At 29.5% G+C, this 18004-nt stretch overlaps 2 protein-coding genes across 6 annotated transcripts; one reads left to right on the top strand and one right to left on the bottom strand.

The window, feature by feature from the left end:
* Nucleotides 1-1202: 1202 nt before the first annotated feature.
* On the bottom strand, nt 1203-4841 carry LOC122515110. Its single transcript, XM_043632310.1, has 3 exons — nt 2926-4841; nt 2683-2825; nt 1203-1488 (listed from the first exon to the last, which is right to left on the bottom strand). The coding sequence occupies exons 1-3, from the start codon at nt 3220-3222 to the stop codon at nt 1215-1217; spliced, it is 714 nt and encodes a 237-aa protein (XP_043488245.1). The 5' UTR covers nt 3223-4841; the 3' UTR covers nt 1203-1214.
* A 1797-nt stretch (nt 4842-6638) lies between these two features.
* On the top strand, nt 6639-12437 carry LOC122515114 (zinc finger protein 391-like). 5 transcript variants are annotated; one of them, XM_043632322.1, is made up of 10 exons: nt 6639-7147; nt 7492-7720; nt 8001-8088; nt 8305-8415; nt 8652-9276; nt 9440-9532; nt 9851-9937; nt 10871-11029; nt 11187-11490; nt 11567-11658. In XM_043632322.1, exons 3-10 carry the CDS (start codon nt 8020-8022, stop codon nt 11580-11582), a joined length of 1464 nt encoding a protein of 487 aa, XP_043488257.1. In that variant the 5' UTR covers nt 6639-7147; nt 7492-7720; nt 8001-8019; the 3' UTR covers nt 11583-11658. The 5 variants fall into 5 exon arrangements, with proteins under 5 accessions (XP_043488257.1, XP_043488256.1, XP_043488253.1 ...); XM_043632318.1 differs by having other exon boundaries at nt 6658-7147; nt 11583-12437; XM_043632319.1 differs by lacking the exon at nt 9851-9937 and having other exon boundaries at nt 6661-7147; nt 11583-12437.
* Nucleotides 12438-18004: the final 5567 nt, after the last annotated feature.

The raw sequence follows: 18004 nt of genomic DNA, 5'->3' as shown, positions 1-18004 counted from the left end.
GTCTATTATATTTTTTATATTACTCCTTTATCGTTGTTAATTTTTATATTACTAAATATTAAAAGTTATGTATATAAATTGAAAAAGTTTTAATATGTAAAAAAAGAAAAAAGAAAATGATGGCGCCGTCTCATCTAAAAATAGTTTTATAATATGTCGCTGACTGTCTTCCATTCTCCTACTCAAAAGGGTGACTCGCTAAAGACACTTCCAAGATACACATAAATAAAGAGAGGTCAGATCTTTTTTGGAAGATGACCAAATATTCGAGCGAATACTTGTTTCCCCAAGTAATTTGACCCGATTCTTTTCTTTCTTGTTTTCTTTAAAGAAAATAACCATTAACGTACTTTTGTCTATACGTAAGTACGTATAACGACAAATAATTCATTATGTTAGCTTACTTTTATTTCACAGTTTATCCGTATGAAAGATATAACATCTGTCACATCTATTAGATAAAAATCTTTTATTTTTTATTAATGTTTTTAGACAACACATTAAAAAAATTCCAAGCACGTGTTAAACCGAATCTTCTTTTCTAGATCATTTCTCTTAAATTTTCTATTTTTCGTTACGTAATGTAGACTACTGAAAATAATACGCGTGGGCAAGTTCTCTCGACATTCAAATTTATATTTCTGTATAAATGTGCATACGCGTATATATATATAAAAGTTATTTTTCAATAATTTCTTATCTTTTTACAAAAAAAAAAAAAGAAAAAAAAAAAAAAAACAAGAAAGAAATGAAAAAATTCATATAAAAGAAATCACGGATCAAACATTATTTAATTGAAAGATTTTCGATTGTTATTTTAAAAAATAAATGTTCTAGTTCTTGTGTATTATAAATTACATATACGTTTCTCGTAGCACACGAATCTATTAACTTATCGCTTTCTGTATATTTGAATATCCTGAGAGATTCAGTGTAACAGTTTGGGTAAACAAATCAAACGAACTTGTGTGAATTAACGTAAGCTATAAAGAGAATTATAAATCTTGCGAATGTTCTTGAAATCATTTTGGTGGAAAGTACGATAACCCATTGTTTATTACTTTTTTTATTTTTGATTGACAGGATGATAATTTTTATTCGAATCCTACTGTTACGTGTTACATCATTTTATTTTTCTAAAAGCACAATGGAAAATATTTTGTGCAACGAAAATAAACATTTATATTCGTATTACTTTTTTGTTTTTTTCATTTTTATTCAATGTAAATATTATATTGCGGAAAAAAATGTTTAGTAGGATTTGAAGAAAACTTACCAATAGTCGTATAAATGGTACCACAGTAAAAAACAGCATTCCAAAATGTCCACACTTTTTGCCCATGGTCGATCAAGCCAAGTTTGTAGAATTCGTAAAGGTTCTCTTCATATTTCATAAGTTCCCTTCGTGCTCCTCCCTTCCAAAGCTCCACATCCGAGGTCAATACTTCATCATCCCAGAGTTGTCTGATCAGTTCGATGGTCTTGTTTCTACAAAATTGAATAGAAGATAAAATTATTATATTTATTTTACTATGTTTTTTAAACTAAGAAGCTTCCCTATCCCTTAAGTGTTTAACAATTTTTAAGACTCCAAAGTTTTATCATAAGTTTATTTTCCTTGAATCAAAATTACACGTCGAATATCGAAACTTTCGATGTATTATATTAATCGATAAAATGTATAAAAACGTGATTTAACAAAGGTTAACCGAGAAGATTATCTCTGGACCATGACATATATCGTGCGTAAAAATTAATCATTCGTGCAACACGCTAAGGAAAATTTCTTCAAGATAAGTATAAAAAGTCCGATTCTCTCGTGTTTCTGGTTTAACGTGTGACCTTCGTTCTGAGGTTAATCGATCGTAGCATAAAATTGCAGAAAATAGTCATCTACACGAAACCACGGGTTCGAAGTTAAAGTAAAGTTATCGTGTCAGCGATATTAAATTCAACGATCACTTTATCACGATGCGCAATCGAATTTATCAATGTCGTTTAGATCGAACGTTATATCCTGACGTTGATGACAAATTATTTTTTATTTGAGAATTGTCTTAATTCCAAAAAAAAAAAAAGAAAAATGTTTTATATCGGTTCAATAATTATTGAATATTATTTAGGATAAATTTCGAATGATTTAATATAAATGTACCGATCGTCTAAACCCCCCTGCGGTTCTGGGGAAAAGAATAAGACCGCAGTAATCCCTGCTTGTCGTAAGAGGCGACTAAAAGGGAAATCATTTACAGGGATTATACCCTCTCCGGTATATTATTATTATTATTATTATTATTATTATTATTATTATTATTATTATTATTATTATTATATGAATATACCGATCTTGCATTCACATTATCTCGATAAAAGAATAATTTTACATTTTTTTTCTTTATTAATCTTGATTACAAAAAAAGTGACTTAATTCAAGAATCATTGAATATTATTCAGGCCAGGTCTCGAATAAAATAATATAAATTTACCGACATGCTATACTGCACAATACTTTTTTCTCTCTATATATTCTTTTTTTTTTCTCTTTTTTAATCGTTAAAGCAAACACTTAATTGTCCCACATTTTCTGTGACATAATCGTATGATCTATTGTTTTACGGTACGAATAACAATACTTTTTATTTTTAATTTAATTTGAAGAAGGGAAATTTGTTGTGTTCTTACCTTTCTTGACGTATATTAATATGAAATATATCCTCGTTGGTTCCTTCGATGGTAATAAAAATCATAGCGCCCGCTATACTATATAAAAATACAATAACAACTAAAAAAATGTGAGTGAACCATCGTTTACTCCAGGAGCTAACCTAAACAAAAAATAATCATTTCTGACAAAAAAAAAAGAAAAAGAGAGGAAAGAATTTGAAATGAATTTAAAATACATTTGCAAATATATAAAAATATTACCTTTTCGTATAACCAAAAAACACTTCTTTCCCCAACGCTAAGTCCGGATTTAGTAAAATCTTTGATTCCTTTAAATTGGGTGAATACAAATTTGCTAGCTCTGTTGGAATAAAAAACTTGTGGTTGTCCAGAAACGGGTGTCATGGGTACGGATGTCATAGGCACAGGTGTCTGATTATAAGGGGGTGTTGGTGCATATCCCACAGGTGTTTGTGGATAACGTCCATATTGACCCGGAATTGGTAAAGTAATTTTCGGTCTGGGTGGTACATTTTTTGTAACAGGTGAATTTGACATTTTTTTTTTCCTTTCCTTTTCTTTTCTTTTCGTTTTTTTTCTTTTTTCTTCCAGAAATATTTGTTTAATTAAAGTTAATTCATTCGCGCGTTTCGTAATTTTATTTAATGTAATGTTACTTAATATTATCCCTTTTTCTAAGATACAAACTTCATTCAAATAAAAAGTTTTTCTGATTTTTGTTTCTTTTTGTTTTTTTTTTTTTTTTTTTTTTTAATTACAAACTCATACTACGGTTTCGTATTATCGCTATTCTTTCAAATGTTCGTTTAAATTAAATCTAATTTAATAGTTGTGCGTTTCGTAATATTTTAAATTTAGTTATACCTATAATATTATTTCTTCGAGATACAAATGTAATTCTAATAAAAAATTCTTCTAATTTCGCTTAAATTTAATCTACTAGATAACAAATTTTTTTCTTCTTTTTTTTTTTACTAAACATCAAACATATTTTATATGATTTTGTTAAAATACGTCATGCATTTTGAAGTTCAATGTAAATACGGATATTTAAGTAAATACAATCGATGATTATGGATAACTGATAATCAGAATTTCATGCTATATCTGACATGAATTATTATAAAAAATAAATGGAAGAAGGTGATATAAAAAGAAATAATTTATTACACTCGTGCATAGGCCCGCAAAATAATCTAAACACGCGTTTTGTTATTTTTCCTATTATACGCATTCCCTTTTTATACTTGACAATTTGATTTCTCGCTAATATTCGCTTTCGTTATCTAAAATTATTCCGATGACATCGTCTAAAGTCAATGACCTAACAGATTCATACAACAAATATATCAAGAGCGTGAAAGTGAAACGACAAATTTAGATGGCATGGTATAAGAAAATATTCAAACCCGAATGTAAGTCCGAGTATGGATTATACGAATTTGTAATTACTAAGAAAAATATTATGATACGCGCGTTATAAAAATATTTGATCGATTAGTAGTGTGACTAAAGAAATATTTTATTCTTCGGAATATCCATTAAATGGTACTCGATTATTTTTATGTTTGTTTTAATATCTTTCGGAATAGAAAAGTAAAAAATACGAATCACTTTATTCTGTTTGAAATATCTAATCTAAAATTCGGTATATACAAAATATGTGAAATAATTGATAAGAAATAAATGACGCGTCGATGTTTCATTTATCTATAGAAATGTTCATTCGATTGGATATAATTCTTTTTTCATTCTTCTTTTTTAAAATATAAAATGGGTTGTACGAATCGAAGAAAAAAAAAATAAAAGAAATAAATTAGTAATATTCTTCGAATATATTTGGCACACTGTCAAACGTAAGTACGTCCTTCTAGTTTTCTTCGTGGACGATTCGTATAAAATGTTCGGATCATTCCTCGTATAGTATTTTCTTCGAATCGTTGAAATATTAAATGTGTGAAATAAGTTCTTTTTTTTTATCGTTCCTTTCTTCGTTTGTAGTAAAAAATGTAATGAAAAGGAACACCTTCTTCGCTCAAACTTATCACAAAATAAAAACACTAAATCACGATGATAATATCACCAAAAAATCAAAATAGGGTCAACGATAATTATTAGAATTTTTTTTTTTCTTTTAATTTATTATAATAAATTTATGTGTGAGAATTTTCTTTATTTCTTTCTTTTCTTTTTCTAAATACACACTCGTCGATATATTTGATTAATATTATTTTATTATAGAAGGAAAATGTCGATCTATATTATATTTCTAGAATATTACTACTGTTCCCATTTTTTTTTCCCTCGAATCGATTGGCCATATTTATTTGGACATCGATTATTATTTGTTTACTAATTTTTTATCATTCAAATTTTATATTGTTCTTGAATATTTGACGATACGTATTATCGTGTTATTAATTGATCATTCTCTTTCACTATAAGTTTGATTTTCAATTTTTAAGAGAAATGTTTTCGAGTCCTTTTTTTAATAAATGAATCCTACGATCCTTAAACCGTGACGTCGCGACGCCAACTGAACATTTTCTCTCTTCTACGATGTCTGCTTTCTTTGAAATGCTTTTAATGCTACGTTGTGCGCAACTCAGAGACACACACGCATTTACATTAGATACATATATGTGTATATTCGAATATAAAGCGCGATTTAGTTTTAGATTAAATTTGGAATTTGAACAAAATATTGTTCATTTGAATAGAAGTTTTATTTTTATTACGATATCATGCACGTTAATAAAGTTTTATTTTAAATTTACACAGATTTTCATTACTAAACTCTTCATACGTATATATATATATATATTACAATTATATTATTTTAATTATAGTTACAGTTACGTGGTGTTTATTTATTCAATAATTTTTAGAAATAGTTTTACAGTTCTGTTATAATTAATTATTAAATGTATGTCAAGGTTTACAACAGGGTGGCGTAAGGGATGCTCGGTGAAGACCGATTAAATTTGTTACGTTATAAGTAGTCATATGCCAGTGTAATCAGACATAAATATATTTAATTTTTATTTATTTGTTGAACTAAAGCTTTGTGAAATGTAAAATTAATATTACGTAAATTAATTAGTATAATTCTAATTCTCATATATAACATAATAACATCTCTTCGAAATATGCTAATTATATATAATAAGCACTTACATAACATGGTAAAAAAATAAAATTTTATTTTATACTTATTCTACATTTTAATATGTTACTATATACTTGTTGAAATCTATTCTATAAATATTTTTAAATATTTTTAATTTTAATATAAACGATAGAATTAGAATATTAAGAATATTATTAAATTTTTTTATTATTATAAATGTATGATAACTACAAAAATAAATCATATTAAATTAATAAATATGATAGTTAATGATATAGGATAAACATACAGATACAAGCTGAAATATGTATGTGTAATAAATAATTTAAAATTTGTAATAAAAAATACTTTAGTATTATTCAAATTTAAAAAAAATTTCTAGCCGAGATAATGGCTCCATCTTGCGGTAATCTTTAAACTTAACCTGGCAACCCTTACCTGACAAGGCGTATTTTCAAAAAAGTACTAGATACAATAGAAACATGATTTGTCGTTAAAAAATTCTTAATTATCATTTTATTGTTGCAAATAACATTATTATAGCAATTTAAAAATATTTAAAACATCTATAAATACTTTTCTACACACTATAACATAAATGAAATAAAAAGTACGAATAAAATAAATATACTAAATAAAATCTAAAATACATTAGAGAAAGAAAATTCAAAGATCATTTACAGCATACAAATATTATATTTTTCAAGAAACGTAAATGGAAAAATAATGACAAAATAAAATAATTATCCGAAACGAAGAGAAAGCGTACCTTGCAATACTAACCAATGATAATCGTCGTTTGTTATAAGATCGACCAATGAATACAATTGGCGCGTCGATGGTTGCGTGCCTCTCCCGATTTAACGAAGTACCGACCTTGGTTGTGATTGGTCGGTAGTACGGAAGGCGCCTCGAAGGTGTTCAGAAAAAGGCATCGGGGCCATAGCGCGCTTTCGTGTCGCCCATTGTTATCCTCGTCGCGTGTAATGGCTACCGCGAAGTTTGTTGACGGTGAAGAGCCTGTATTGTCGCGTCTGGTGTTACCCTGAGGTAAAGTTAATAAGTGGTTAACGGGCGTGATCATAATTCAATGAAATACGGGTAAACTTTCGTGCAAGATAATAGCACGGTACCGCCAATTTTTATGACACCGAGACGCCCGCGCTTCGTACAGGACTCGCCGCAGCCGCCACCGCGCTGCTTGGGACGACATGATCTGCGCGGGCCAACGTTTAGTTCAGTGACAAACCGAGGCGCGAAATAAACCTATTATAAGAAATAACGATTGAAGGAATAAGAGGCTACATTTATTTAAGGGATATTGTTAATAGTGTAAGCCAATAGGAACATACAAGTTTTGAATGTGCTGAAAGAAAATATCTAGTGTGCCCCTGTGTACGACCGTCATCGATCTCTCTCACTCACTCTCTCCCCCCTCTCTCTTTTCCTTTCTTTCTTTCACTCACTCACTCCATCTATCTATCCTTGTCGCTCATTCGCTCACTCGCTTACTCGCTCCATCTTTCTCTCTCTTCCTTATATCTTTTACTCTCTCTCTCTCTCCCTCACACGTACACTCGTTCTTTCCTTCCTTCTCTCGCTTGCTCCCATTCTCGCGCGCGTCCACGGAGTCATAAAATAATACAAAAATTATCGTTTTTGTGAATGCATATTAGGTATAGTTAATCGAAAGTTGATAAAACTTAATAATCGGCGTTAAGAGGCTTAACGGCGAAAAGGAACCACGCGCCGCGTCGTCCAGCACCGCCACGGTTACCGCCGCCAACACCGCCAACACCACCGCCACGACCACCGACACCGCCGCCGTCATGGCAACTAGAAGATCGTCGCCCGCCCGGCAGCCGGACGTTTAACCCGTGCGCCGTCTCTATATGACCATAGCACGTGAGTACTTACTTTCAACATTTTATTTTATCTATATATATACATATATAGATATAACTATATGTATATGCATGATGCTTTGGTTCCCTCTTGGTTTTACTGTTCCTTCCTGGTCTGCGCTCTGCTCTGCTGTGCAGTCTACGCTCTGAAGTCAACTATCCTAACTTGGCGTGGCTTTGACGATCAGGGGGGTGATCTTTCAAAAGAAAGGGTTTTTTATCACTGCGATACCATGACACAGGATCTCTCTTACTTTAATAAATGCCTATCCATTGTGCAGGGTCTAAGGCATCACATCAATGGCCCTAGAATCAAATGGCAACAACGTGGTCTGGTTGAATGCAACCCGTCCTGATCAAATACAGCAGGTATACGCAGCACGTAAGGCATTAAAATAAAGAGGGAACACGTTGTTTTAAATCGTAGAAACATTTGCTATATGTATTTATACTTAAGCTATCATTAATATTATTATCGTCCTATATATAGTTCTTAAGAAAAGGACTAATCTCTCATTGTTATTGTTTTTATTCAAAGCAGCATGTACATAAAAATAATTTTATTTAAAATTTGTCTTTTAACAGAACCAACCTATCGAACAACCGCTGAAGTGTTCCATGTTCACTCAAACTGAACAAACCAACAGTTTCACTCAAACAGAGCAAAGTAATTCTAGTTACGGAGATCAAAGACAGGTTTGTAGTTGTTCATTTTAATATTCAGGAATAACAGTTAAATATTCACCTTCGTGACATAACACATTTAATATTATATAATCTATTTGAAAAATTATCGAAAAGAATTGTAAAAAGAAGTACTTTACATGATTTATATATACATGTGTGCATATTTCTCTTGTCAAAATTAATGTATTAGTAATAATGATATGTTCTTTTTAACTTAAAGAAATAATTATTTTTATGTTTAATAGCAAGCAGCAATGTTTGACCCTCAACAAATTCAACAGCAGCAAGCTGCACAGGGTCAACAGTCGCAGCAGCAGCAGTCCCAGCAAATGTATGTTACGGATAAAAAGGAAGACAAGTCGCAGCAGCAATCGGCTACAGCCGAATTTCCTTTTTACTATAATGTCAACATGCTTCAAAAAGTCCAGACAAACGCAGTTAGCACAATAGGTGCCATAACAACGGACGATAAAGGTTGTTACCGTTTTGATGTACAGCCTGTTGGCTATAATACGTTATTAAATCAGATGAGTATAGCTGCTGCTACAAATGCAACTTTTAAATGTGATATATGTGGTCTGGTGTTCGGTCACATGAGTTTATTAACTCATCATAAACGGATTCACAACACAACACCAAGTAATTTGCAACAGCAACCACAACAAGTAGTTGTACAAACACCAACGACAGTGACTGTAGCCACAACACCTGAAAGACCTTATACTTGTGATGTGTGTGGAGCTTGTTTTGCACTGCCTGGAGAATTAAAAAGTCACAAAACAAATATGCACCAAAAACCTAAAGTGCAAATATGTGAAGATTGTGGTAGTGAAGATCCGTGCGAACATCATCCCACAAAAATCAAAAAAAGTACGTTTCTAAATAAATCTATTTGAATGGAGTGTTGATGATAAATATATAAAAAAAGAAAAAGAAAATATTAGAACGATACCAGTATAGATACATGAGGAGTAATTGTCATTAAATCGTGAAATCTCATCCTTGTGTAATAAATAATCTTTTCTTTGTGTAGCAATTAAACCTGGTCACCATCCAGTAAAACGAAGGGGTGTTACAAGTGTTACCAAATGTCATAAATGTAATGGCACCGGGATTATATTTATTGGTGAGTGTTCATCATATATTCGTGCTATAAATAATTTGGAAAAAGAAATGTTCCTGTTAAATAGATGATAGATTTAAAAACTTCATATTCGCCACTTACTTTTATATTAGAGCTATTTTTTGGAAAAAAAGAAAATTAATGAAAAGAAAAGAAAAGGAAAAAGAAATAAACGCATGAAAAATGTCAGAAGTTTCCTCAAATTTTATTAAATCAGTCGAAACGCCAGCAAACATTTCTTTCTTCAAATGTTGTCACTTTTCCACCATATTTCTATCATCTCATTGCTATCATGATCGTACATCGGGTGGTGTATGGTAGGTAAACACGACGAAAAACTAGATTCTGGAATCAGTTCCCTCGCAAAGTGTGGCGGCTGCAAGGCAACAGGCCGCATCATCATAGGAAATGATATCAACTATACTGCTATTGAAAATAAATTTTTAAAATATTTCATTTTTGTCTATTCAAAGTATCAGAGTATTTACAAAGTTTTGATATTAATATATTTATGAATATAGACACAGTCCAAAGTATTTTTATTTTTAAAGTATTGCATACTATATAATTCTTTGATGCTTCAAATTTTATATGTTTGCATGCATTTGTAGTAGGTAGAAAAAGATTTTTATGGTCACTGATGTTTTCACAGATTTTTATAACTTTTTTATTGGTATGTCAATTCTACTTTATTTCTTCAGTAGAACTGTCGACATCTAAATTTAAGGACAATTGCACGGAATGAAATCTCCCCTAAGGGACAGTTTTATAAATCTGACTCAAAATTTTCAGCGTTGTCCAAATATTTAAAAAAAACAAAAAAAGAAAAAGTTATTTCAAATTTCTTTTTTGCTTAGTCTCTTCATTTTAAGATACAAATAAATAAAAGAGGTCATTTTAATCATTTTTTCTTATTTAAATAGAGACACTTGATATTAAATAAATTCAATTTTTGTATTTAATTATTTTCTTTTGTCTTTCTTTTTTTTTTTTTTTTTTGTTCTTTTTTTTTTTGTAATAAAGACTAACATTTTTACAATGTGCATGTATAAGTTTTTTTTTTATAACTTAACATACATAAATTTAATTCAAGCAATCATCATTGCTTTTTGTAAATTCTTTGTTATTATATCATGATTAGATATATATTATATAAAATAAATTAAAAGTATAGAGAAAAAGATCCTCTTTTAAATGTATCATGAAGAAAGAAACACGTACCGTGCATAATCCTGTGTAACGTGTTGGTTAAAACGCATCACAGGTCAACCTTGAGCACATCTTTTTGTAGAACTGGCCCTTTGAGGAAAACTAAAATTTTGGTCGTATTTCCAATTTCAGGTGGCAAACAAAACAGTCAGAACCAAGCGGAGAAGCCATTTCACTGTAATGTATGTGATGGTACATTCTCCCGGTATTCTTCACTTTGGTCTCATAAGCGGTTGCACTCGGGTGATAAACCATTCAAGTGCGAAGTCTGTGGTTTAGCTTTTGCAAAAGGTAAGGATATGTGCATGTGACGGCTGTATAAAATGTTTTCTAATAGGTATTTCTCACACACATATAAATTTGGTTGGACTCTTAATCTGGATGCACAAATTTACAAGAAATCTTATTCAACAATTAATGTATGATCGATAAATCTTTATGTTTTCAGCTGCATATTTGAAAAATCATGGACGAGTACACACGGGCGAAAAACCATTTAAATGCACCGTATGTGGGATGCAATTCTCGCAGAGTCCTCATCTAAAAAATCATGAAAGAATTCATTCTGGCGAACGCCCTTATCAATGCGAAGTCTGCGAAAAAACTTTTGCCAGACATTCGACACTTTGGAATCATAGGAGAATTCATACCGGCGAAAAACCTTACAGATGTAACATCTGTGGTTCTGCCTTCAATCAAGCAACGCACCTAAAAAATCATGCGAAAGTACATACTGGTGAAAAGCCGCATAGGTGAGCGTGTTTCTTAATATATGTTTGAGCGAATCATTTCTATGTAATCATGCTCAATGTAGATTTATTTTACAAGTTTTTGCTTTTATTAGATGTGATATATGCGAGATTGGATTCTCCGACCGTTTTGCATTAAAGCGACACCGTGCAATTCATGAGAAGTACGGTCAAACCGCTCGAAATCAAAATACAAATAATCCAAGTAATGCGCAACAAACCAATGCGAGTAGTCAACAGCAGCAGCAACAGCAACAACAGCAACAACCCCAGCAAGGACAACAAGGGCAACAAGTTGTTGTAGTGAATGCAACAACTCCAGTTACTGTCAGTCAGGGTCAAGGTCAAGCAGTTATGCTCGAAGAAGTCTACAAATGTCAAGTGGCCTTCCCAGAACCCAAATGATTCAGCTAGAGAATACCTTTCAGGAGTTGGTAAAGAAAAAATGAAATAACAAGGTTATTGTTTGACCTTATTAATTGACAAAATTATTACATAATGGAATATGCAGAAAGATTATGCGTGTAAGAATATGATATAAGGATTAATCGAACGAAGACTACAAAAAAAACATTCAGTGTTTCTTGTGAAAATATTAACACGTTGGTGATGACTATGACGACTCAGGTCTTATAAAAATCAATGCCCATTGACTGTCACGTAGGTGTATAGTTTAATAAAAAAAAAGAGCTGAAATTTTCAGTGACTCTGCGTTCCCCTTGACGCGAGTGAGTAGTTTCGTAACAAGTAAAAAGTAAATAATAATAATAATAATAATAATAATAATATAATAATATTAATATTAATAATAATGTAACAACTTGAAAGAGTTTGGCTCATAAAATATGGAAAAATGAAAAAAAAAAAAAAAACAATGAACTCTCAGCCGCTATTATATTAATGAAATTTCTCATCAATTAATACAAGAAGTGTTACGAGGAGGAGAAGAAGAAGAAGAAAAAGAAGAAACAAAAAAGAAAACAAATCTACTTTATATTTTGTTACACAGAATAGAAATTACTACGAAGACTACGACATCGGTTTCGATAAATAATCGATATTTCACAATATAATACCTGGCATAGTCTCTCTCTATTTCTATTTCTATCTCTATCTCTATCTCTGTCTCTGTCTCTGTCTCTGTCTCTCTTGAAATTAATTTGCAAATGAATTTGTAAAATTTCCATTTGTTTTTTTTTATAAATATAACTATATAAAATGCCTTTTTATGAGAATGAAAAGAAAGGAATGAAATGAAGCGAAGAAAGTGTTGTTATAACTTCATGAACTCGTTACAAAAAAAAAAAAAAAGAACATAAAGAAAATACCAGTCTGCATTAGCTTTAAGGGAAAACAATTAGAACTGACATTGAGAAAAAAGTAATTAGAGCAACTAAAATGAGGAAATCAGTTTTAAAGAAGACTGTCATGCATACTTATATGCGTATTAATGATCACCGAATCACCTTGAACACATAATTAAATTGTTTATCTATAATGAGTTAAAAAATAATCTTACATTGTGACGTCTTGAAAGGATGGATATTTAAAAAGAAAGAAAGAAAGAAGAAAAGAATATAAAATGAGTTTCTTAGCATTGACCAAACCTTGACAACCTTTTACATAAAAAGACGCTGAGATAAGAATAAAAAGTATTTCGGTAGAATACAGAAAAAAAAATAATAAAAGTCAATGTCATAGTTTTGAAAATGATTGTCATCGGGTGCATTGTGTTCCATTGCAGTTGAAAGCTGCAGAACAAGGAATAAGATGTTTAATAAAAAGAAAAAAGCAAAGAAAAGGAGAATATAAAATAAAATGAAACAAAGTAAAGTAAAGAAAGAAAGAAATCGATAATAAATAAATAAGTCACATCATACCACATAGATTTTGACGGCATCTTTGCATTAAGCGGACGTCGTGGAACGGAACGATATCGCGATAGTATAAAAAAAAGCGCGAGCCCTCTTCCGTCCAGTCATTCGGGATCAGAAAGAACATAATAAACGCTACCGCGATGACAACGACCGCGATTAAATGTCAGCAAAGGATATTACTACGTGAACGAGGTTTATATCTTATTGGAGCTGCAATAATAATAATAATTATTATCGACGTGCAGACTAATCTGTTTTATAATTTTAAGACCGAGAACTATATAAATATCAGTTACTAAAAATAGATGCTAGTTTGTAATGAAAGATAGTCGACTAAATAATCTATACATATATACATTAATTTTTATATCCCCCACTTGTTACATGTGATGGCGCACCGCCGCCACTCTCTTAAAAATATCAAGAATTAATTAATTAATATGGTTGTACGCTGTGTGGACCCATTCATTTGACTTTAAACAGTCATAAGTATTGGGCTCGGTAAAATAGTCAGAAAGCACAATTTTTAAACTGGAATGACTAATCCAATGTTAAGTTAAATACTGTGATGGTGTTACCCATTCGATTTTTAGCGCAATTGTATTTGATTATTTAACATTGCATTTTTTTGAGAGGTTTTTCTTCTTTTTCTCTTTTTCTTTTTTTTTTTATTTTATTTCCCCCTACCACCATCTATTCGACTTCATAAATTTCTTCTCGATTTTGATTATTAAATTATCGTGAGTTGTATCGTGGTACGTATATATAAAAGTAGATAAACTATTTTACTTAGAAAATGCTTATTTACTTTGTACATTATACTTGAGAGAAAAGGTATGAAGTTATGTAGTATAATTATAATGTATACATTAATTATTATTATATAAATATTGCTACTTTATTTCATAGTGTAATTATGAGAAACACCATCACATTTCTGGTCACCGTGTGCCTAGTTCTGCGGATTTGTTAATATCATAATAAATCCTTGCAGAGTCTAGGATTGGGGATTTCTTTGTTTTACCGATATAACTTGTAAAATAAAGATATACAATTACTTTTAATTTACTTTTATATATATATATATATATATATGGTCATAATACCTGCTACAGTATTTTGGATTTAGATTAGTATTTGTTTTCTTTTTTTTTCTTTTTTGTTCACTCTCTTAATATTTCTATTTTATTTTATTCGTCATCGTCATCATTACAAACGAATCATTGATTAAATAGATTATAATTTTTCCTTGTAATTTTGTCCTTTGAATTAAGTAGTGCAATTTAATTGCTAAAGGATATATATATAATATTCTTGTTACTATTGTTTTCAATAGAAGAATACAACAACACACAGGTCTTAAAATATGAAAATATTATGTTATCGTTAGAATTAATTCTAATTATGTTAGACATCAATCCGTTGTTTTAGTGGACTGGTAGATCAGAGTGTTGAGAAGAAGAAAAAGAATGCTTTATTTTATTTTTATTTTTACTTAAGAATACTTGAAAGAAAGGGAAGGAAAAAAACAAGGAAGAAAGAAAGAATAATAAGATTGTACATATAATAATAATAAATAATAACAAAATAATAATAATAATAATAATATTAATAATATTAATAATAAATAATAAAATAATAATAATAATAATATTAATAATAATAATAATAATAATAATAATAAAAGAGAAAAAAAAAGATTTGCCAATATTCTTTGATCGAATATGACGGCACTAATAATTTTTCCTGCAAAATGTATGTTAACTGCTGGATCATAAGGCAATCTATTTACAAAGGACCTAAATAATTAAAAGAAAGAAAAGTAAAAATAATGTCATTTAAATATATCAGTTTTTGCAAAGTATGCTTTTAAAATGATATTTCATTTTCTTTTCATTGAACTCTTGCATATCAAAATCATGAACGACCTAATAACGAACTGCTCTATTATCCGTATTACAGACTTCGTAGTCGGTTAAGACGATAACTACTGTATGAATGAAATTGTTACAAAGCCGGTCCTAAGTAACATTTTTATATTGCAAATATCGGCATCTTTTACACAGAAAGAAAAAACAAAAATATCATAATTATATTGTGTCTATCTTAGCCATTTTTCCATAAATGAGAGATCGGCAAGGATTGTAAAAATAGTGGTTTATAAAAAAAAGTCAAATATATTCGAATGTAAGTACGAAGTACTAGGTAAATAAGTAATTGTAAGTGTTCTACTGTGAGAAGTATTTTCAAGGAGGCACGGAGCAACTTAAAAACGCGTGCTTTTGTTGTAACAAAACTTTTTATTGAATAAGCAAAACAAAAGTATATAAAGAAAAAAAAAGAAAAAAAAAATCATGTAATTATTATAAATACAAGAAATTTTATTAGGAATATTATTTAATTATGTTATTGTAATTTCTGTACTTCTTTTTGTAATAAATATCTGTCATGAGATGGGATAGAAAAACTCCATCGTTTCTATCAATAGAATAAGAATTTTGTTATCCGGTGAAAGAATTCGATAATATACCGTAACATATTATTAAAATTAAAAATTCTATTATTTATTTTAGATAAATTAATTTAATTAAAAAAATTGAAAACAAATTTTTTTACAATTAATTAAGAAGTTTTTATATCGTGCTGCGTGGCTCCTTGCTGTAATGTTGTGCTCTTAGATAACATTTGTATGCAAAGAACTGGAGCTTCCACTTTAATCAAAATCTCTGGAAGCGTCTTCCTAAGATTCATCCATTTTTTTCTTAATTAATTAATCATCTTGGAAGATTCTGTTCGACATCCTCGCACACTTTAACTGACACAATCATTAAAAAAATGCCTATCCTTTATTCATATGTCAATGCAACACCGTTATCAATATTATTTCAATTTATTTTCACAACGCAATATTTATTATTGATTGTTTTATTATTGAGATCTAATAAACCCACTATTTTTGAATAATATTTTTCAATAATAATATAAATTAAAAAATAGGTCGGAGTTTTAGGATCATGATATAAATAAAAAAGCAAAATTTTCAGTTCTTTATAATAATAAAAGATAATGGATTCATTTAATTTATTATGAAAAATAAATAGTAATTTATATCATGATTAAAAATCTCTCCTTAAAACTATCCGACCTCTTCGAGAATCATTCTCAACGATATAAGACTTCAACATTTGTGCTGGATTTTATTCACAATGGTATTTCTCATACGTATATATCAAGACGAAATATACTTGAAACAGATTGTGTATTGTGTGCGTTATATCATGTATTATTACACTTTTGTCCAGTCTCGAAAAAGCTAACTATATGTACAAATTTGATCGTGAAGGGAACATACGTATGATCATTAAAAAAATACGGTGTTTCAAATCATAACGATAATATTAATAATAATATTAATATAATAATAATAATAATAATAATAATGATAATATTAATAATAAATAATAATAAAATAATAATAATAATAATAATAATAATATTAATAATAATAATACTGTAGAACAAAAGGAGTTGTATATTATGTATAATGTACGCAATTTCATTAATTTTTTTAATTCAATCAGAGCGATTTTTTCGCGACGAGATCAACTTTTACATAAGACGCGTTATTATGGGCAATAATGCATAAAGTGCGAACCTTTGATAATAAAAGACGTTCCTATTAAATTATCTGTTCATTATGTATTTTTAAGTCTTCTATCATAATAACTCAAACAGAGAAAGAGATGCTTTAAATAATATCATTGAATAGCGAATAGCAAATGATCTTTTTCTTTTTTTTTGTCGTAATATTGTTTTAATTCTTTTTTTTGTAATTATATATATATATATATTTTTTTTCTTTTTTTAAATAGTAAATACAAGATCAGATGTGTGGCGACGACGACGACGACGATGAAGATGAAGTAAATAGTTTTCAGAGCATCGGGTACAAAATATTTTTACTATATTGTAAGAAATATTTCTCGGATAACTTTAGTAGGATGTAATTTAATCAACGCGTTGAGAATTTTGTTTAACAAGTTTTGTAGAAAAATCTTTCCTTTATGGACGTCAGAAAGGAGTCATATAGATTAAAAAAATATATTATTGGAATAAATCATGTAATTTATCATTTGGATGAAATTTATAAAAGAAAATAAAAAAGAAATATTGTCAGCCACGATACCACATGCAAGACATAATAATATCCATGATAATAAAGTACGCTAATATACATATATATAAAATTTGGTAGCTAAACTCGTTGTAGAAGTTTGCAACTACCAAGGGAAAATTATATATATAATGTATGACAAAAAGGGTTTTTTTTGTATGAAAAGATATAACAAAAAAAAGAAAGGAGGAATAACAGAGAAAATGTCATGTTAGATTAGTCTGCTGTCAATATAATTATAGAATGATAATTTTGAATGTACGTGTAATATAAACAATATCGTTTAAGATAAGAAATCGTATCGATTAAAAACAACTAGCGCACGATTATATATCAGACATTCTAGATATTATAATAAATGATGTCCTCGGGACATTTTCATTTTTGAAATCTTGCGTAAATTTTTTCAAACCGCGCGCCATTTTTTCCGGAATGATTTGACATTTGATTTTTGTAAAATCGAATC

This window comes from Polistes fuscatus, unplaced genomic scaffold (genome assembly GCF_010416935.1).
Source record: "Polistes fuscatus isolate 324 unplaced genomic scaffold, CU_Pfus_HIC Scaffold17, whole genome shotgun sequence".
In the NCBI taxonomy this organism is placed as follows: Eukaryota; Metazoa; Arthropoda; class Insecta; order Hymenoptera; family Vespidae; genus Polistes; species Polistes fuscatus.
Note: the sequence above shows the minus strand (reverse complement) of the source record. Positions and strands in the feature narration are given on the sequence as shown.